The sequence below is a fragment of the Amaranthus tricolor genome, chromosome 5, assembly GCF_026212465.1.
Source record: "Amaranthus tricolor cultivar Red isolate AtriRed21 chromosome 5, ASM2621246v1, whole genome shotgun sequence".
Classification (NCBI taxonomy): Eukaryota; Viridiplantae; Streptophyta; class Magnoliopsida; order Caryophyllales; family Amaranthaceae; genus Amaranthus; species Amaranthus tricolor.
The window spans coordinates 24,593,000-24,612,054 of NC_080051.1; the positions used below are offsets into that span (position 1 = coordinate 24,593,000).

Below are 19,055 nucleotides of genomic sequence, written 5' to 3' on the forward strand. Positions count from 1 at the left end.
TTATTATATTTCACTTTATTACGCAATTTAATGTGTTATTTTGATCATTTATATTTTAAGTTTTGCATAATAAAAAATCATAAAATTAAAAATTATAAAAACATATGATTAAATGATTCAAACATGAACTTACTTAGTTAAATTTTTTTTTGCACGTTGGCCAAAATAATCTTACATAGCAAATAATACCATAAATACTTGTGTACCAAGAATTTCAAAACGTAGATAGTATGAACCATATCTATATTTATCATATAGATCATTTTCATTTGAAAGTAATTTTCACAAAAGATAATGCTTTCAAATTAGACACTTCATACGATCGCTATATTTTTGTCTTTTTTTTTTTTTGGAGGAATGGGAAATTTGGATTTAAGTAGACTTGAATCTTGAGATGAGTTGCTACACAAATTTGGCATAATAATTGGTTGAAATTGTGGGTGGCACTGTAGTACTCCTACTTAGCAGGGGAGCACTGAAAAGACCTCATCACATCAAAGATTTAACGTCATTATATCTTGTCATTATCATTATTTAATTATCTATAATAAAAGAGTAAAAACAAAATTGTGAGGTTTAGATGATAATTAAACTTCAAATCTTAACTGAAAAAATAATGTCATAAGTGTATATGCCTCTACAAAAATAATGTCAGAGTCTATATCTAAAAGATTAGAATCGATTACATGAAGTAATATATCAATCCTAAATAATTGTTTACATTGATTTTTTTTTCATTTATTTTAATTTTTAACCATCTTAATTTACAAAATTTAGATCCTTCGTATATTTTTTTCAATTATGTGCCCAAAGTATTAGAAAATCATCCATGCTTATCATAAATATTTGACATATGAAGTAAAATTTTATCCGATGGTCTAAAGTTTGTTTTCAAAAATGTCAAACTTTCATAATTGATCTTATTTCAGTTGAAAATCATATGCTTGTCATAAATATTTGACATAGAGTAATATTTTAAAAGGAAAATTACCTGAAAATGATTCAATATTTTTATGATTTTCTTATAATAATTTCATCTATTGATTTATCATAAATAATCCCATCTTTAAAAGGTATTTTCTAAAAGTAAACCCGGTAACCTGATGACTTGCTATAGCAAGTGTATTTTTATTAAAAAAAATAAATTAAAATTGAATGTCAAAAAAATGTTGAAAAATGTTGAAAAAAAATATGATTTGTGTTTATTATTCAGAATTATTATCTAAATTTTTAAAATTTTCTCTAATTTTTCATTAATTTTTAATTTACTTTTCTAATGACTTACCTACTATAGCAGGTCATCGGGTTACCTAAATTTACTCTAAGCAAATATCCCCTAAAATTGAAAATATTCATGGTTAATCAATAGGTAACATTATTATAAGAAAATCATAAAAAAATTAAATTATTCTAAGTAATTTTTTCTATTTTAAATTCAATTTTCAATTAGGTCGCTTATTTTATGAATCAACCGTGAAGTAATAACAAAGTACGGCATTGCAGTCTACATCGATTGAAATAAATGAGATTATTTAGCAATTTAATTCCAAGTATAAGATTGGGTTAAACTTATGTCCCAAAATAAGCTTCCGTACATCCAAGCCTAGCCTCGGGTAAGTCGCTGTTAGTAACAGCGAAAGTGAAAAAAAAAAAAAATTAAAAGCCCAAAGTCGCTGTTAGTAACAGCGACTTAAAAAAAATAAAAAATTAAAAGCCCAAAGTCGCTGTTACTGACTAAAAAAAAAAATTTTTTTTTTTTTTTTTTTTTTTTTTAAGTCCCTGTTAGTAGTAACCTTAAACATATCCTTTTTTTTAGCTTCAAGGCACTATATAACTAGTTTTTCTATTCGATTATTTTTCTAGTTTGATTGTATGACTAGCTCAAAGTTTTTCGAGAAACATAGGGGCGTTTGACAATTGGTTGTTAGTTGTTTGTTTTTTGAATTGGTTTGTTTTACTAGTTGAAAGTTTTAGTTGCTTTTGTTGGCTTTTGATATAACTAAATACAACTTTTTCGAGAGATGTTTGGTAAAATTAATTATTCACGAGTTAGTTATGAGTGGAAGTTCCCAACAGCTAGTCTCAGATCATGCTAGAGACTGAAATCAATGAAGCATTAGATTAATTTGGTCACAGCTGAGGAGAAATATAATGATTATATAAACCTAAGTTTACACTCAAGATACCAAGGCCTGTGTACAATTGAAATTCCTATTGTCACAATCAGTAAGTTTGTACGCTATAAGCACGTTCCAGTTAACCCCAATGAACTTAGAAGATGTATATAAGATCGAAGTGCCAAGCTTTTAATAAATGCAACTGATAACAGCTTAGCGGCTTCCTAACAATGTGATGGTTTCGAAGATTTGGGTATCTTGAAAAAGTTAACATGAAAATTTTAAGAAAAAACCATTGCCAAAAAAGATGGGTGGTCAAGGTGATAGATACTTAAATTTAAAAAAAAAAAAAAAAAAAAAAAAAAAAAAAATTTTTTTTTTAATCGCTGTTAGTAACAGCGACTTTGGGCTTTTAATTTTTTATTTTTTTTTAAGTCGCTGTTACTAACAGCGACTTTGGGCTTTTAATTTTTTTTTTTTTGTTTCACTTTCGCTGTTACTAACAGCGACTTTCCCGAGGCTAGACTTGGATGTACGGAAGCTTATTTTGGAACATAAGTTTAACCCAATCTTATACTTGGAATTAAATTGCTAAATAATCTCATTTATTTCAATCTTTCACGAAAAGGAAGAGGAGACCTACAAAAGGCTTCTCCAAGTCCAAGGTTTGTACTATCTTCAACTGATGAGTGGCTGAGATTACCCAGATTTTGCATCATGATTATGAAATCATGAGCACATATGAATTCTCAAAAGAAATATTTAACAAAAATTATGAAAATACAATTTTTATATAATAAATATATTATTTTATTGAATTGGTTAAATAGTGAAAAAGTAAAGATTATAAATATTAAAAAATATATTAAAAGAAAGTTAGTCGAATAAATTTGAAGACCACAAACTAAGAAAGACATGTTGAAAACATAAATATTATTAAAATATTAAAATAAAGATAAGTAAAGAAAATTTTAACCAAAATTTATAACAAAAATTTAAAATTTTTTTATATAAACAATAAATAAAACGCCCAATATAACAAAGAAAAACTTTTTTAAAAAACAAAAAGAGACTATACTTCTTCTATTCTGAAATACTTGTAACTGATCGTGATATTTTTCTGGAAATTAAGGCTTAATTGCTGTTAGAACTTAGAATAATGTTAACAATTTTGACTTTTTTGTGATCATTTCAAATATATCAATCAACGAGATTTTGTTGCTTATTATTTTAATTAATAATTTGTTTCTGGAAACTCCTATTTTTTAAAAGTCTATAGGTTATTCGTTTTCCAGACAGTTGGCAAAATGTTAATTTAACTTATTTCTGAATATTTCATTTTCACATTCACCTGAATTTCTCCACGTCGATGAATATCTATCCATTATTAATTTTAAAATAATAATATGATTTTCATATTTTTCTTTCATTATAACTTGACGTGTACGGTCTATGCAGTCCAAAAACACATTAAATCACTGAGATCATTCACCTTAAAAAATTAGTAGTAGTAATTAAAAATTAGTTTATTCAGTATTATTTAGTTTTAATTAATAATAATTAGTTACAATTAGTAAAATCAATTTTAATCAGTACAACTAAATTACGATTTATAACTAAAAATAAGTTTCAATCAGTTAAAATTAGGTTACCTAAATAAGGCTTAGTCAAAGCCATTTTGAATAATTATTTAAAAGATTTTTCTAAAATAGTATTCCCTCTATTTCTATTTGTTTCTATTTGATGTTCACATAAAAATGTTCACGGAATTTAAAAAGTTTACTATTTTTAGACGGTGAAGATATTATTTTATTGAATAATAAAGTTAATGGATAAAAAGTAGAACAATAAGCATTAAAAATATTAAAATAAAGTTAGTAGAAAAAAATATGAGAACCAAAACACAAAAAAATATTAAAATAAAGTTAATTAGGAAAACATACGGAGACAATAAGCATCATAAAAATATTACTTCAAATAAAATTAGTAGAAAATACATGAGCACCATAAGTATTAAAAAATATTAAACTAGAGTGATCGTTACTAATTATATTCAAAAAAAATATTACTATAAAAAGATAGTTTTTTTAGTAGAAGAATAAATAAAACTGAAAATAGAAATATTAATTAAAAATAAAGGAAATACTCTATTATTTATAAAAGCAGAGATAAAGGACGCTCTCAATATCCTACACAAGGCAGGGTTTATTATTTATATTAAACTTTTTTTAAATAGTACTTCCTCCTATCTTTTATGTTCTTCCACTTTAGATTTTTCAAACATATTAAGAAAGATAAAATCTTTAGTTGTAGTGGATATTATTTTAATTAAATAGTAGTGTGAAGTAATGATTGATTGGAAGTATGAGAGAGAAAATAATTATAAATAAAAGTAAAACAAAAAAAACTGATTTTATTAAAGTAATTAAAAAGGAGAGAGAATCGTACATAGAGGGAAATTAACCAACTTTTCGAATTGGAAAAGTTTGGAGCTCTAATGTAAAAAAAGAAGGGAACTTAATCCCTCCATACAAAAAACAGAACAACCATTATAGGCCTTTCATTGGCCAAATTACACTTACATGGATTAACAACTAAATTTACTCAAATAAGAAATTACAATCAATAATCTGAAAAAAAAAATGACTTTACAAATTTCAAATCAGCCTATAAAGGCTGCTGTGAAAACAATACATCAAAAATCAGTAAAACAGACATACTTAACTGTCCACAAAGCCTTCAATTATCTAAAAAAACAATAGCCTTAACAATTTCTGAAAAAAATCAATGCATCATTGCCCTTCAATGGCTTCGGGAAGTGAAGATGAGCAACATGGGCTTGGTACTTTGGATCAAATGCATATGATCTAGAGTCCAGTTCATAATCAGAAGAAGAACCATAGAACATGGAAGAACAAGAACCACAACAAGATCATCATAAGCCAAGGCTCAGCAATGAGTTAAGGCATCTTATTTTCCAAGAAATGTTGTCACGAAAAGTTAGTGACTCACTTCCTCATGGTACATTCAAATGGATTGCTCAAAAATACGGTTATCATCATAGAATCATAAGAAATTTATGGAAAAGAGAAATTCAAACCAAAGAAGCAAACAAGCGATACGTTGTAGAATCGAAGTACAAAAACTATGGAAGAAAAAGAGTGGTGGTACCACCATACATTACTATTGAAATAATGATTTCACATTTTCACCTAAATTGAATTTGCTATCTCAAGCCAAAACAATGCGTTCTCTAATGTGTAACACTTTTGAATTTTCGACCCTCTAAACGGAACCAAAATAACAAGGAAACAGAATGTTACATTTAAAACAAAATAAAAATAAAAATAAAGAAAAGGAAAAGAAAAGAAGTAAAGTCTGATTGATTTAATTAAAGGGATTATAGAAAAACTTCCAAACAAAATCATGCAGAAATTTTGGCAGCATCTACCTTGAAAGTGCACGCACCAAAAGAAAATAAACGCGCACTAAAACATAATCAAGAAGAGGCAACATGGGCCTTGTAACAAAATATCACGGCGGAATGTTCATCGCCTAATCCTCTGTCGACAAGTTAAGCATGGATCGTGGTTCCAAAGTAAATGCTTGAGTTTGAAGAAAAAAAAAAGAACGATAACTATTTAAATCATACAAACCATAAAAACAATGCAGCGGAGATAACTTATACAAAAAGGGGGACATGTGCCTCAAACTCAAAACATAAACAACCTGAATGAAAATATACTACATGTAAAGTTAAAACAATAAGATTATTGTACACTTCAAGACTCTCACTCATTCCCCTCGTATGCAATGCATAGAAGCTCCATCACCTGTAATGTTTATCTATGATGTCCCTGCTGCTCAACGTAAGATCATAGACCAACGTATCATAGCAGGGTCATCAAAGACGAGTCATCAACAATGAAAACAAACAGTACACGTCAGTAACTAACAACATGTTATATTTATAACCAACAATCAATATCCACATAACAAGGTAAAGGAGGCATTCCACTATGTAAGTATCAGCTCCAACTATTTCTCATTTCAACGTACTTCTCAATGCCTTCACCATTTTCCTTTTCTTCTTTGATTTCATATATTCTCTTATGTGACAAGAGGTCACCATATTGGGGTTTGCAAGACCCACATGGCAACACCTCAGCCAAAGACAGTGATTGCCATGTCGGCACCCAATGACAAAGTATGATCATACCCAGTATAGCGATCATATACAGATGATCCATGCCTCCGGGAACTAAACCAACTGGGGTACCAATCCAGTGGAGTCACAATAAACAACCAACTTAATATCTCATCAATAAGGGACTCATCCCCATTCATAAAACATAATTCAAAACTTATCAATAAGGAATCATTCTCATTCCATCTCATATAATCCAACATTCCACTCTCGCGACATCAAAACTCATTCTATACCATCTCTACAAATCGATCCACACTTGAAACAATAACCTAATAATGTTTAATAGCAAATCATAGTCAACGTAACTCATATAATATTGTTACGCAAAGAAAACATATTCAAGATGCATGCAAGAGTCAGTTACTGCGTGTACTTACCTGATGCTGCTAGTATCTGCGAAAATCAAAACAATCACCAACACAAGGTTTTATAACCTCTTATGAAGTGAGCACCTACCAAATTTAAAGTAGGTCTTATAAGTCTACTAATCTCATTAAAAGTACCCTTTAAATCATCCACAAATTTTTGCACATTAACACATCCCAGCACTCATCAAGTATACTTAAGCTTATATAAAACAACATGCCATTCTAGTTTATAACTTGAAATAAAGGCCTATTTAGACCAACTGACTACCCAAATATTCAATAATAAAATAATTATAAGGAGAACTTTGTTGTGAAAGAATTAAAGATGTGACAATCGAATTTGAAATATTAATGCGATTAACATTACTTAAGTATCATTATACATATAGCAAAGATATAAATAGAACTAAGACTTATTATTCTAAGGATCATAATAATACTTGTAATATCACTAACGACAACAAGTCAACTAAATATTAACCATAACTCTAATCAACTTCAACATCCATAAGTTCTCATGATTTGCTATTAATAATACTTCTAAACCATTATTTGGCAAAGGAAGTGCATTTAGTCTTTACCCATCCAACATCAATATAACAAAGTAAGACAACATTTTAACATAGAACTATGTAAAAAATAAAAGGAAGTAGAGTTGCTCACAAAGCTATCCTAACCATAAAATACCACCAAAACACCAAAAGTAGTACATACTATTTTTGTTTTCATCCCTAATATAAATTCTAGTTTATCCATGTTCATCTCACCATTACTTCTCTAACCATAACAAATTTTATAAATTCATGTTCAACTCACAATTATCTTCACTCCCAATTCAAACCCTAAATTAAAACATGCTTAAATCATCATTTTAATTCTTACCCACAATAAAATTCAATACATTTAACTCAAATTCAAGAAGTATGAAATTAATTACACAAATTAAAAAAATCACAAATAAGAAGTAAGGAAGAAGAAGAATAGGAGAAGCTAAATTGTAATTGATGTGAACACGTCTATTATTATAGATGTGAAATTGTAATTGATGCATTTCTTATGAAGGGTCAATCAATAATAATAATAATAATAATAATTTATTAATATTAATATTAATATTAATATTATTATTATTATTATTATTATTATTATTAAAAATATTAAAATGAATTTACCGCCATAATTAATTGAGATGTTAAATATCTTTATTAGTCACACTTTTTTGTGTGGGAAAACAAAAAGAAAAACAATGGTCTATGTTATTATGTAGTCACGCTTATCAAGTGAGGAAAGATTTCAACATATATAAGCGTGGCTGAAAGTGCTACCAGCCACGCATATTAGCACCTTTAGCCACGCTTATTAAGCGTGCCTAAATATTTACCAACACAAGTAGAGAGCACGCTTAACTAAGAGTGGCTAAATTTATCAGTCTCAAATATAAGCGTGTCTAACTGTATTTTTAAGCGTAGGTAGGTGTAACATTTTTTGTAATGGAAGAATAGTGTTGATAACCGCAATGTAGTGAGTATTAAAAAAATGATGAAGTATGATTATTACTCCACTTCCTTATCATTCTAAATTTATGAGAGAAACTTAATGAACACAAATTTTTGTGAGAGATCATCTTTAATTGGACTAGTCCAATATATATTTTTTGAAATGTTATAAGTAGGCATTAAAAATAATGTAAGTAGACATTTAAGATACATGTGAATAAGTTTTAAGGATATGGTAAATAAACATTAAGATTAATATAAGTAGACATTTAGTTTTAATGAATTTGGCCTGAGAGACGTCTCTCAAGAGACTAAAATGTTTAATTAATATCTACTTCACTTTCGATTTTTTTTTTTAATTTTCGTTAGTTACGTTCTAGTTTTGAGTGTTTACCAACGCTAAACCTAGATCATTTTGATATATAGTCTTTGATTTGCAATTGTGAACACATTTATTTTTTTTTCACCCGAATTCGATTATGTTTTTGTTATTTTGTATTTTTAATTTTATGCTCTATTTAGTCTGGTTTGATTTCTATTATCTTAAGTAAGTTTATTTTTTGGAAAATTCCACATGATAACATTAAATTTTTATGAAACGTCAGTGGTAGCATTTTTGTAAAATTTTTCTACGTGGTAGCATCCAGTTTATACCTTATCCAACTGGCGCAGCATTTTCCGTTAAATTCTTATCCATTTCCATTTAATTCACCATTTTGATGTTTCCACCATTTCCATTTAATTCACCATTTTGATGTTTCTACCCTTATTAAGTGTTAGTTGTTGTCATTATAATTTGCCCTAAACATTTGAGAGCATTGATAAATTATATGGTGAATTAAACGTCAAAATGGTGAATTAAACATTTGAGATCATAAAAATGATTTAGGGCAAATTATAAAAATAACAACCAACACTTAATAAGAATGAAAACGTCAAAATGGTGAAGTAAACAGAAATTAACAAAAATTTAACGGAAAATGCTACGGCAGTTAGATAAGACATAAATTAAATACTATCATGTGGAAAAATCTTAAAAAAAAAAAATACTACCATTAACATTTTATAAAAGTTCAATGCTATTATATGGGATTTTCTTAATATTATTTATGCTAAATTATTATGTAGCACCCATATTCTACTTACTATATTATTATGTATCCATCATAGCTAACTAATTTTTATCTTTCGGCAAATGGAAAACAAAGTTTAGAGGAAATTTTGGCAATAATTTTACACTATGGTACACCATAATAAATACCCTCATTTTTGAGTCATTTAGCTTTATTTATTTTTAACATAAAATTTAAGAAATTAAATATAGTTTGTAAAGTATTGGGATATTTAGATATAAAGAGTGAATATAAAGGAGTAAAAGTGATGATGTCATATCTAAAAATAAAAGTAAAAGAAGTTTATTATACTTCCTCTTATTCACTTAATAGTCCTATTTGATTGGGTATATTTGCCAACATTGTAATTTTATTATTAAAAATTCTAATTATGCATAATTAAAAATTATAAAAAGTTGATATTAATGATCTTTGCATTAAAAGGAATTAAACAAGATCTCATTTGACTATTTTATAACTTATAAATTAAAAATAAAAAACAAATTAAAAGTGATCGATAAACTGTGTTAAAAATCAAATGAGACTATTAATTTAATAAATAGGAGAAAAAACAAATTAATATACTCCTAAAAATTATGGCAATTTGAATGAGACTGGTATGACTAGTTACGATTAACGACATACCAATCAACTGATCAAATCATGATATTAAGTACTCTATCTGTTCCATTATACTTACTACATTTGACTTTTTACGTAATTTCAATGCATTATTTTAATTACTTATATATTAAATTATACATAATAAAAATTGTAAAAAAACTAATATCATGAAAATATGCGATTAAATGACTAAATAAAATCCTACTTGAGTATATTTCTGCACACACAATAGCTGCAATATATTAAATAAGCTTAGATGATAAATAGTATTAATAATCATAATGTAATAAGTATTTCAGAAGTATTAGTCATATTTAATTTTAAACAAATAGGAGCATAACAGATCATATGATGATACATTCACTATTTATGAATCATGCGCGCATAATCAACAATTATAAATTATTATTATTATTATTATTATTATTCGAAGAAATGATTTTTATATTACCCAATCCAAAAAACGGGATACAAGGGACAAAGACCTCTAGGTTTCCAGCTTATCTCCCTACATTTGCATCAGTATGAATACAGAGTCCACCTTCTAAAAAGGGTTTCAAAGTGTCACTCTTCATGTGCAAGGAAGGTGAGCGGGAAGCCTCAAAAAGCTATACATAGAGGCGAAGCCAATAAATTGAGCTACCTATGTCAGGAGGACATGTCCACCTTGACAAGACCAAAACCAAAGAGTCATTTAAAAAAAAAAGAGCCAATTATTATTATTATTATTATGATAGGAGTATGACTTATGAATAAATGATTAAAATAGTTAGAGAAAAGTTAAAGATAAGATCAGTGTTTGAATGGTAATTTCTTAGACAGTTGAAAATTGGGTTAGGCTGTGTTCTAAAAAACAACCTTTCACTTAAATTGTAGATTTGAATTATGAAATTATTAATGAAGAATTTGAGAATGATAAAATTTAAAAAGTCATTTTTAAATGCTTATTTTTAACTGCTTGTATAAGAATGACGAATTTGATTCAAATTTAAATTTAAAATTTTTTAATTTGTCAAACGCTAAATTTGAATCAAATATATAATTTTTAAATAAAATCTCATTCCCGAACTTAACATCTTCCAATTTTGAAATATTAAGATTTTGGAACGTAGACTATATCCCAATAATTCTAATTATACAAAATCTACATCAACATAATTAGATATCTTTAAAATAATAAGACTTGAGCATTCCTACTTAATTCATAAAATTAAATAATTATTGTATTAATGGCATATGATTTTGTTAAGAAACTCAATCAAAAATATAAACTAATAATTGAACTCAATCAATAATTCTATTTACCGTTAAACCAACGGTTTCAGACATATCCAACGTATCACATTGAACTCCATCAGACAACGTCCAATTAAACTTGTACATAAGGTTTGCTAAAACAAGCTCAATTATAATTGATGCAAAGGATATTCCAGGGCAAATTCTTCTTCCACCTCCAAAGGGAACTAACTCGAATCCATGCCCTTTGAAATCTATTGAAGAATTCATGAACCTTTCAGGCCGAAATTCCTTAGGTTCTTCCCATATTTCGGGATCTCTATGAATTGTAATTGCCCATGCATTGATCATAACACGAGTCCTTGCAGCAATGTCATACCCATTGATTTTTATATCTTCGGTTGATTCAGGAGATACTAATAAGGGTTTTGGTGGGTGCAATCGCAATGATTCTTTGATAACTGCTTTTAATTAAGTACTTCATTTCTTCCAAATCATTTTCGGTTATATGATCTTTGTCTTTGTCGAATCCTCTTATCTCTCTTTGTACTTCTTTCATTACATTTGGATGTTTCAAAAGCTTTGCCATTGTCCATTCTAATACACTGTATGATTTATCTGTTTCCGCTGCAAATACGTCTTATATTACATGAATCAATATTGATTAAATTCTTGTAACATTGTTAAGGTATGTTTGGCAAAATGGTTGATTGATAAGTTAATTGCTTAAGCTAACTTTTAAGGTAATATTTAGTAATGGTTGTATCCTTTTTATTAGAAAAAAATGAATACAAAAGCACATGTCAATGAAAAAACTACTCATTATAGCAAATTAAGGTTAAAAAAATTATAAAAGCTAAAAACCAACAAATATTTAAATAAAAGTCATCGTTTATCAAAGACACCTATGAGGGTATGACTTTGATCAACTTATTGGTTTCGTACTTCTGTGAGATGAACGGATCTAAAAATACAAGATTACAACTCTCAATACTATTCATTGCTCTCGAGTCTCGCCTAGACTCTCATCTAGCAAAGGTTTTGATGGTGGATAATACCCTATTTTATTGTTCTATATGGAATCTTACCCCCTTTATCGATCATTCTTAGTTTGGATAATTATTTTTAATAAATGAATATTAATATATTTAAGTGGGATCTTGTTGGATTCAATTCAAAGAATCTAATTAATATCAAACTTTATATATTTTTTATTTATATACAATCAAAGAAATTAATAATTGCATTAGTACATTAATTAATAAGTATGCAGAAGCAAATAAGAAACTTAAAGCCAATGGAAGGGGTAACAATTAGCTTAATCATGACCAGTGGGCGGTTCTATGCAATTCAAGGTGCCTGACAGCCTAGATCCCCCTTAAAAAAGGGCCTCATACATTAATATTCTTTATAGTTTTTCAATCAAGTGTAGCTCAGTTGGTAAAATGCCTATTTGTGATATTGTTGGTTAGAGTTTGAAAATCTACCGACGTTAAATTTCAGTCTCTATTTTATCATTAATGATTGACGAAGGACCTTAATTTTAAAAAAATCAAAAAGTTAATAGGACTTCTATAATCTTTATTCCCCTAATCATAATTCACTCTTAACATTAAACATAACTACAAATTCATATAAATAAAAAGTGAATTCATAACATACTAATACATAAATCACACTTACCAATATCAAAGCTTTGATGGTATCTCTCTCAACAGTTGGATTTTCTTTTTGTGAACATCAAGTAAAACATCTATAAGATCCTTAGTTTTGTTCTCATCATTACAATTTGATTGATCATCCAAATACTCATGCTCACTAAGTATCCCATCTAACAATAAATCAAACCTTTTAGCACACCTATCGAACCTTTGCTTCAAATCATTAAGGGGTCGTTTGGTTCGCACAGGGAAATCGAAATGGAATGAGGAAAGGGAATAAAGGAGCAATGAATGGATTCCCCTAATTTAGCCTAGTCGTTTGGCTGTGTTCAGGAAGCGGAATGAACTACTCATTGATTCCCTTTGTGACTGTTTGGTTCAAGTTAAGGAATCAAATTATGAGTTTTTAAATTCTTTTATATTTTTTTCAAAAATAACTAGTTATGAAAAAATTGAAAAACTTATTTTTAAAAAAAATATCATTAACCTGTATCATCTTTTCCTGTAATATGAAGAAAAAAAAAACATAACTCTAAATAATATCTTTCTAACTCCATTGATTACAAATAATAATAATAATAATAACAAAAACAACAACAACAACAACAATAATAATAGCAATAATAATATAAATAAAATTAATAACAATTTACAAAAAAAAATTACCAATCGCACAAAAAGTGCGACTGTACCTATATCGAGTTGCACTTTTTGTGCGACTCGACCTAGGTACTGTCGCACTTTTTGTGCGACTAGTATTTTTTTTTTTTTAATTTCGAATTATGAAATTTTTTTTGTTTCATAAATTTATTTTTTAGGTTATTGTTATTTAAATAAATGTTGTAATAAAGTATTTTATTTTAATATAATATTATATTATGATAATATTATTATAATAATTAGTTTTGAATTTAAATAATTTATTTGAATGTTTAATTTTAATATAAAGTATTTTTTATTAATTTAGTTGATAATAGTGTTATTAAGTCCAACAGGCAAATTCGTAATTTTTTAAAGTCAAGGGGCAAATTCGTAATTTAATTAGGGGGTGGCGATAAAATGAAAAGAGTGGCGAATTATAACAATACCCATAAATCAAAGTTAAAATTTTAAGTGATGGATAATAAAGTGGAAAATAGAAATGGAAAAGTCTTGGAGAGGGCGGAGATAAGGATGGTCATGGGGCGGGTCTGGCCAGATCCGGACCCGGACCCTTTTATTTTTTTTGGATCCAGACCCGGATCCGGACCCTAAGGGTCCAAAATTTTCAGACCCAGACCCGGACCCTACGGATCTGACAGGGTCTAGGGTCCTTAATGGGTCTTATACAAAGCCTCTTTGATTTGTCAAAATTGAACCTTTTTCGAATCTTTTTATATTTTTGTAAGCAACTTATTATCGTATTACAAACACTTGTCACAGAAAGTTATCAATCGATACACCAATTTAACAATTCATTTCAGTACTCAGAAACAAGTCCATAAATAGTATCACACTCCGTAAACTTCCAAAACCATTAGAATTAAACAATAAACATCATAATTGAAACTTTAACTCAATGCGCAATCAAATTATTTCAGTACCTAAAAACAAACCAAAATTAGAATATCGCCGCCTCCATAGTTTCCAAAACCATTAGAATTAAACAATAAACACTGTAATTAAACTTTATTCTCGGCGAACAATCAAAGTATTATACATGTACAACAAATGTGCAAATATCATCAAAATTTTAACAAAAAAAAAAAAGGAGTAGAAATGATCAAACCATTCCAGACACTAATTAGAGCTTCTTTGCTAAGACCTTTGACATAATTCCCTAAATATCTTTGAAGTTTTCATTATATTAGAACTAAGAAATCAGAAAATTAAAATATAAAATTTAAAAGTTTAGGGTCCGGGTCTTCACCTTAGAACCCGGACCCGGACCCGTCAAATTTTTTTTGGATCCAGACCCGGACCCGGATCCGATGGGTCTAAAATATTAAGACCCAGACCCTTATAAAAGGGGCGGATCCGGGAGGGTCCTGGACCCATGACCATCCCTAGGCGGGGAATGAATGTGGGCTAATTTTGGTTCAACCAACCCAACCAAGGTATAAAATCCCCAACATCAAAAACCCCAGGCAACTCTTCTAACTCCTTCAAAACCTAAAATCAACCCCAATTTCTTGATTCTCACAAAATTTTCCCCCAAATGCAACTCTACGTATTCACATCATTAGTCAACACTACTAACATATCACTCAAATTTACAACTAACCCATCATTTTTAAGCCCAATCCTTATATTTCGCCACCCTTTTCATTTTATCGCCACTCCCCTGAGTAAATTACCATTTTACCCTTACTTTATAAAAAATTAACAACATTGCCATTAAGGGTGAAATTCCTATATATACCACACTCCACCTAAAATTATTCTCACTACAACTAAATACAACTCATTAAAGCTAAATCTCGGAGCAAAAATTAAGTACAATCCCCAAATTATTAATCGAGGTAAGTTATTTTTAATTTAATTAGTTGCAAAAGAAAAAAAAAATTTCAAAACGAGGCGCCCAGATCTGGGCGGCTGGACCCCGGTTCAGGCGCCCAAAATCAGGCGCCTGAACCGGGGTAGAGCCGCCCAGATCTAGGCGCCTCGTTTTGAATTTTTTTTTTTTTTTTTTTCGTGTATTTAGGATTAATTAATATAAATTTTGAATTATTATTGTAAATTTGTATGTTGTAATGTGTAATTTTTATATTTTTTAGTAAATTTTATATATTGTTTTGAATGCAAAAGAAAAAAAAAATAAATAAAAAGGAGGCGCACAGATCTGGGCGGCTGGACCCCGGTTCAGGCGCCCAAAATTAGGCGCCTGAACCGGGGTTCAGCCGCTCAGATCTGGGCGCCTCGTTTTGAATTTATTTTTTTTTTTTCGTGTATTTAGGATTAATTAATATAAATTTTGAATTATTATTGTAAATTTGTATGTTGTAATGTGTAATTTTTATATTTTTTAGTAAATTTTATATATTGTTTTGAATGCAAAAGAAAAAAAAAATTGAAAGGGAGGCGCCCAGATCTGGGCGCCTCCCTTTTTAATTTTTAATTTTTTTCGTTATATTTAGGAATAATTAATTTAAATTTTGAAGTATGTTATTATTGTTGTTAATGTTATTATTATTAATTTTATTTTTATTATTATTGTGATTGTATTTTTTTTTTATTAAATATATGTTAATGTTATTATAATTAATTATGTTATTATTAATGTGATTGTTATTTTTTTATTATTATAAATATGTTTATGTGTTGTTTTATAAATTATTAGTGTAAATTTGTATGTTAATTTTTTTGTTGTTAAATTATTATTTATCTTTGAATAAAACTGTAAAAACCATGTCGTGAGCTGGACAGGTTGAGGGACTGTCGCAAGGTTCTTGATTCAATGACGGAGACTCAGGTACTGTACATTACATTTTGTCATGCATGTTGTTTTCAATTTATAGTATTTTTTTGTGAACTTCGCTTGTATGCAGGTTGAATGGACTCCCTACAATTCTGCTGCTGGTGCGTTGCTGAATGATCACCCACGCACCACCGTAATCGGGGGTATCACGTGCTTTGATGTTGTGGAGGTGTATTTGCCGGAGCGGACATTGCGACAGATTGGGTTCGTGCAGGCTATTCCTTCCGCTCCTATTAGACCAGCCAAGGCTGTCCGACCGGCACACGGTACCTACTACGTGACCTTTCCTTCTTCTGCTGTATATTTGGAGGCATGGAGTAGGTTCCCCTATAGTGCCCGCCTTGTTGAGCAGGGACTTCGTCGGGCTTCTGTTCCTTTTGAGGCTGAACCTAATTACGTTGATTGGTTCAAAGTGTGCTCACACCCGTACATAGCCCCGGACGAAGGGCCTACTTCCGGTCCTGGTTCTTCTCAGAGCAGATCTGAATACGTGAGTTTTATTATCATTTTTTTTTCAGAATTTTTTTTTAATGAATTAATAACGGACATTATCCTTTTGTGTTTACAGTTCCTGAATGAATGGCCCAGTCGATTCGGTCCACTGGCAAGACTACCTGCTAAGGTTGCGGATTTGAACCCCCGTCAACGACATGCGTTAGAAATATACCTTAATGATTGTAGAGATTTATTTGTAGAATGGCAAATTTTTAAAGGGCATGACCCTGCATAGTCTGTACTGAAACTATTTTACATTAATTATTGCATTTCTTTTCGTTAATGAATGTCATTCGTATACACAATAGTATAATTATGGATTATATACAATTTATAATGAATGTCGTGTATAAATGCTATGGAGTATCTAAATTTACAGCATCGTCAGCGGTGGTATTAGTTGGTTGTGAACGTGGCCCGCATAGATTATTCCAGAGCATAATCCTCGTACTGAAATGTGTGTCAAGATGTTTGGTGAAATTGTCAGCTGCTTGTTTCCAACTTGGATGGATCGGCGGTAGAGGGGACGAATCGTCATTCATTAAAAGTTGAACAAAATGATTTCTATTAACCCAACATATATGTATTACTTTATTTACACTATTCACGCCCGATGCTTTCCTTAACGGGAGAATCAAACAGTTGTATTGCGGATTACAGTCAGCAGAACCATAATGTATTACTTTATTTACACTACTTCCTACAATCATAAATTTACACCCGCAACTTCTACTTTTAGAACCAGGTCGGGCAATATTATCTAGATTATGTACATCACCCCTAATATTACCATAGCGGTGACATCTTAAATAGACACTAACTCTAGAACGTCCTTCTTTCTTTTTATAAGAAGCACGTGTAAATTGAAAACCGATTGTTATTGCTATCGCATCGGCCCAACTATGTAACTCATCTAAGGAGATAAATTCTCTATCCGTAACAAAGCTACCGGAGTAGTCTACGTTGTCTCCAAAGTTTTCAAACTCCTGCAAATTTGAAATATAAATAATATAAATTAAATACATTAATGACTACAATAATAATAATAATAATAATGACAACAACAACAACAACAAATTAAAAACATTACGTAAATAAAAAAATCTTAAAAATTAAAATTTATCAACAATAAAAATTTATACGGAAAATAAAAAAAAATTAATACGAAAAATAAAAAACAGTACTAACAATAATAATAATAATAATTTAAAAAAAATTAATACGGAAAAAAAAAAAAAATTCACAGGCGCACAGATCTGTGCGCCTGAACCATGTTTCAGCCGCCCATATCTGTGCGCCTGAACCATGGTTCAGCCGCCCAGATTTGTGCGCTTTTTTTTTTTTTTTTTTAATTTTCCAACGACAACTTTACGTACCGCATCCGACTCATAGTCGCTTTCGTTAGCCATATTTAACCATTTACGGGTTACCACTTCTTTAACACTTTTTAGAGAGATAATACCAGTTTTTAGAGAGATAGTACCGTGTTTGAATTCGTATTTCATACGCATTTCAGAATTCCATATATATAGACAAATCTTACGCATTAAATTCTTATTAGTGTTATTAAGCGTGATTTACATTTATTAATTAATTTTTAAGTATAGTGGCAATTTTGTAATTTTTTCAAATACAGGGGGTGGCGATAAAATGAAAAGGGGTGGCGAAAAATAACATCACCCTTTTTAAGTACCTTTTCCATCAAAAGTAGTGTTTCTTCCTCTCTTATACCCTTAAAAGAAAGGACTCTTTTATTACATAAAAGTTGAAGGACATAAATAGTCTTCATTTGTCTCCAATACTCACCATAAGGTGATGTTGCAACATTCCTACAATTGTAAAGAAGCTTATTAGTTATGGTTGATTGAATCCTATTGGAAACTACAGCATCATTTGTTTTCATGATCTCTTTTGCCATTTTAGAAGATGAAATGACAAGTGCAGGGTTTTTGCCTAAGTAGATCATCATTAAGTCACCATATTTTTGAGATAATGATCTTAGCGAGTGGGGAGGATGAGTACCTAGCTTAAGGAGGTGTCCTAGGATTGGAAGTTTTGGTGGGGATGGTGGTAAGTTTTTGTTTCTGGAAGGATTTTTTAAGTGCCATTTGTATTGGATGAAGATTAAGAGAAGGGAAGATAAACAAATTGGTATAAGATTCAAGTGATCAAATGAGTTGATTAAATTGTCTAAGAGTTGTTGAATACTAGACATGTTTGTGATTTTGCACTTTTATTATAAATGAGGTTTCTAATTATATCCTTGACTCTAGGACTAT

At 29.4% G+C, this 19,055-nt stretch overlaps 1 protein-coding gene across 1 annotated transcript; it reads right to left on the bottom strand.

Annotated features, from left to right (window-relative positions):
* Positions 1-6,549: 6,549 nt before the first annotated feature.
* On the bottom strand, positions 6,550-18,991 carry LOC130813607 (cytochrome P450 736A117-like). Its single transcript, XM_057679442.1, has 7 exons — positions 18,470-18,991; positions 14,912-14,975; positions 14,593-14,643; positions 11,643-11,790; positions 11,233-11,524; positions 6,705-6,720; positions 6,550-6,596 (listed from the first exon to the last, which is right to left on the bottom strand). Exons 1-7 carry the CDS (start codon positions 18,989-18,991, stop codon positions 6,550-6,552), a joined length of 1,140 nt encoding a protein of 379 aa, XP_057535425.1.
* Positions 18,992-19,055: the final 64 nt, after the last annotated feature.

Coding starts and splice junctions, on each gene's coding strand:
- LOC130813607 (XM_057679442.1), bottom strand. CDS start 18,991: ATGTCTAGTATTCAACAACTCTTAGACAATTTAATCAACTCATTTGAT. Junction 14,976..18,469: donor CACTACTTTTGATGGAAAAG/GTACTTAAAAAG, acceptor GGTTGATTTTAG/GTTTTGAAGGAGTTAGAAGA. Junction 11,525..11,642: donor AATGATTTGGAAGAAATGAA/GTACTTAATTAA, acceptor CATTGCTGCAAG/GACTCGTGTTATGATCAATG.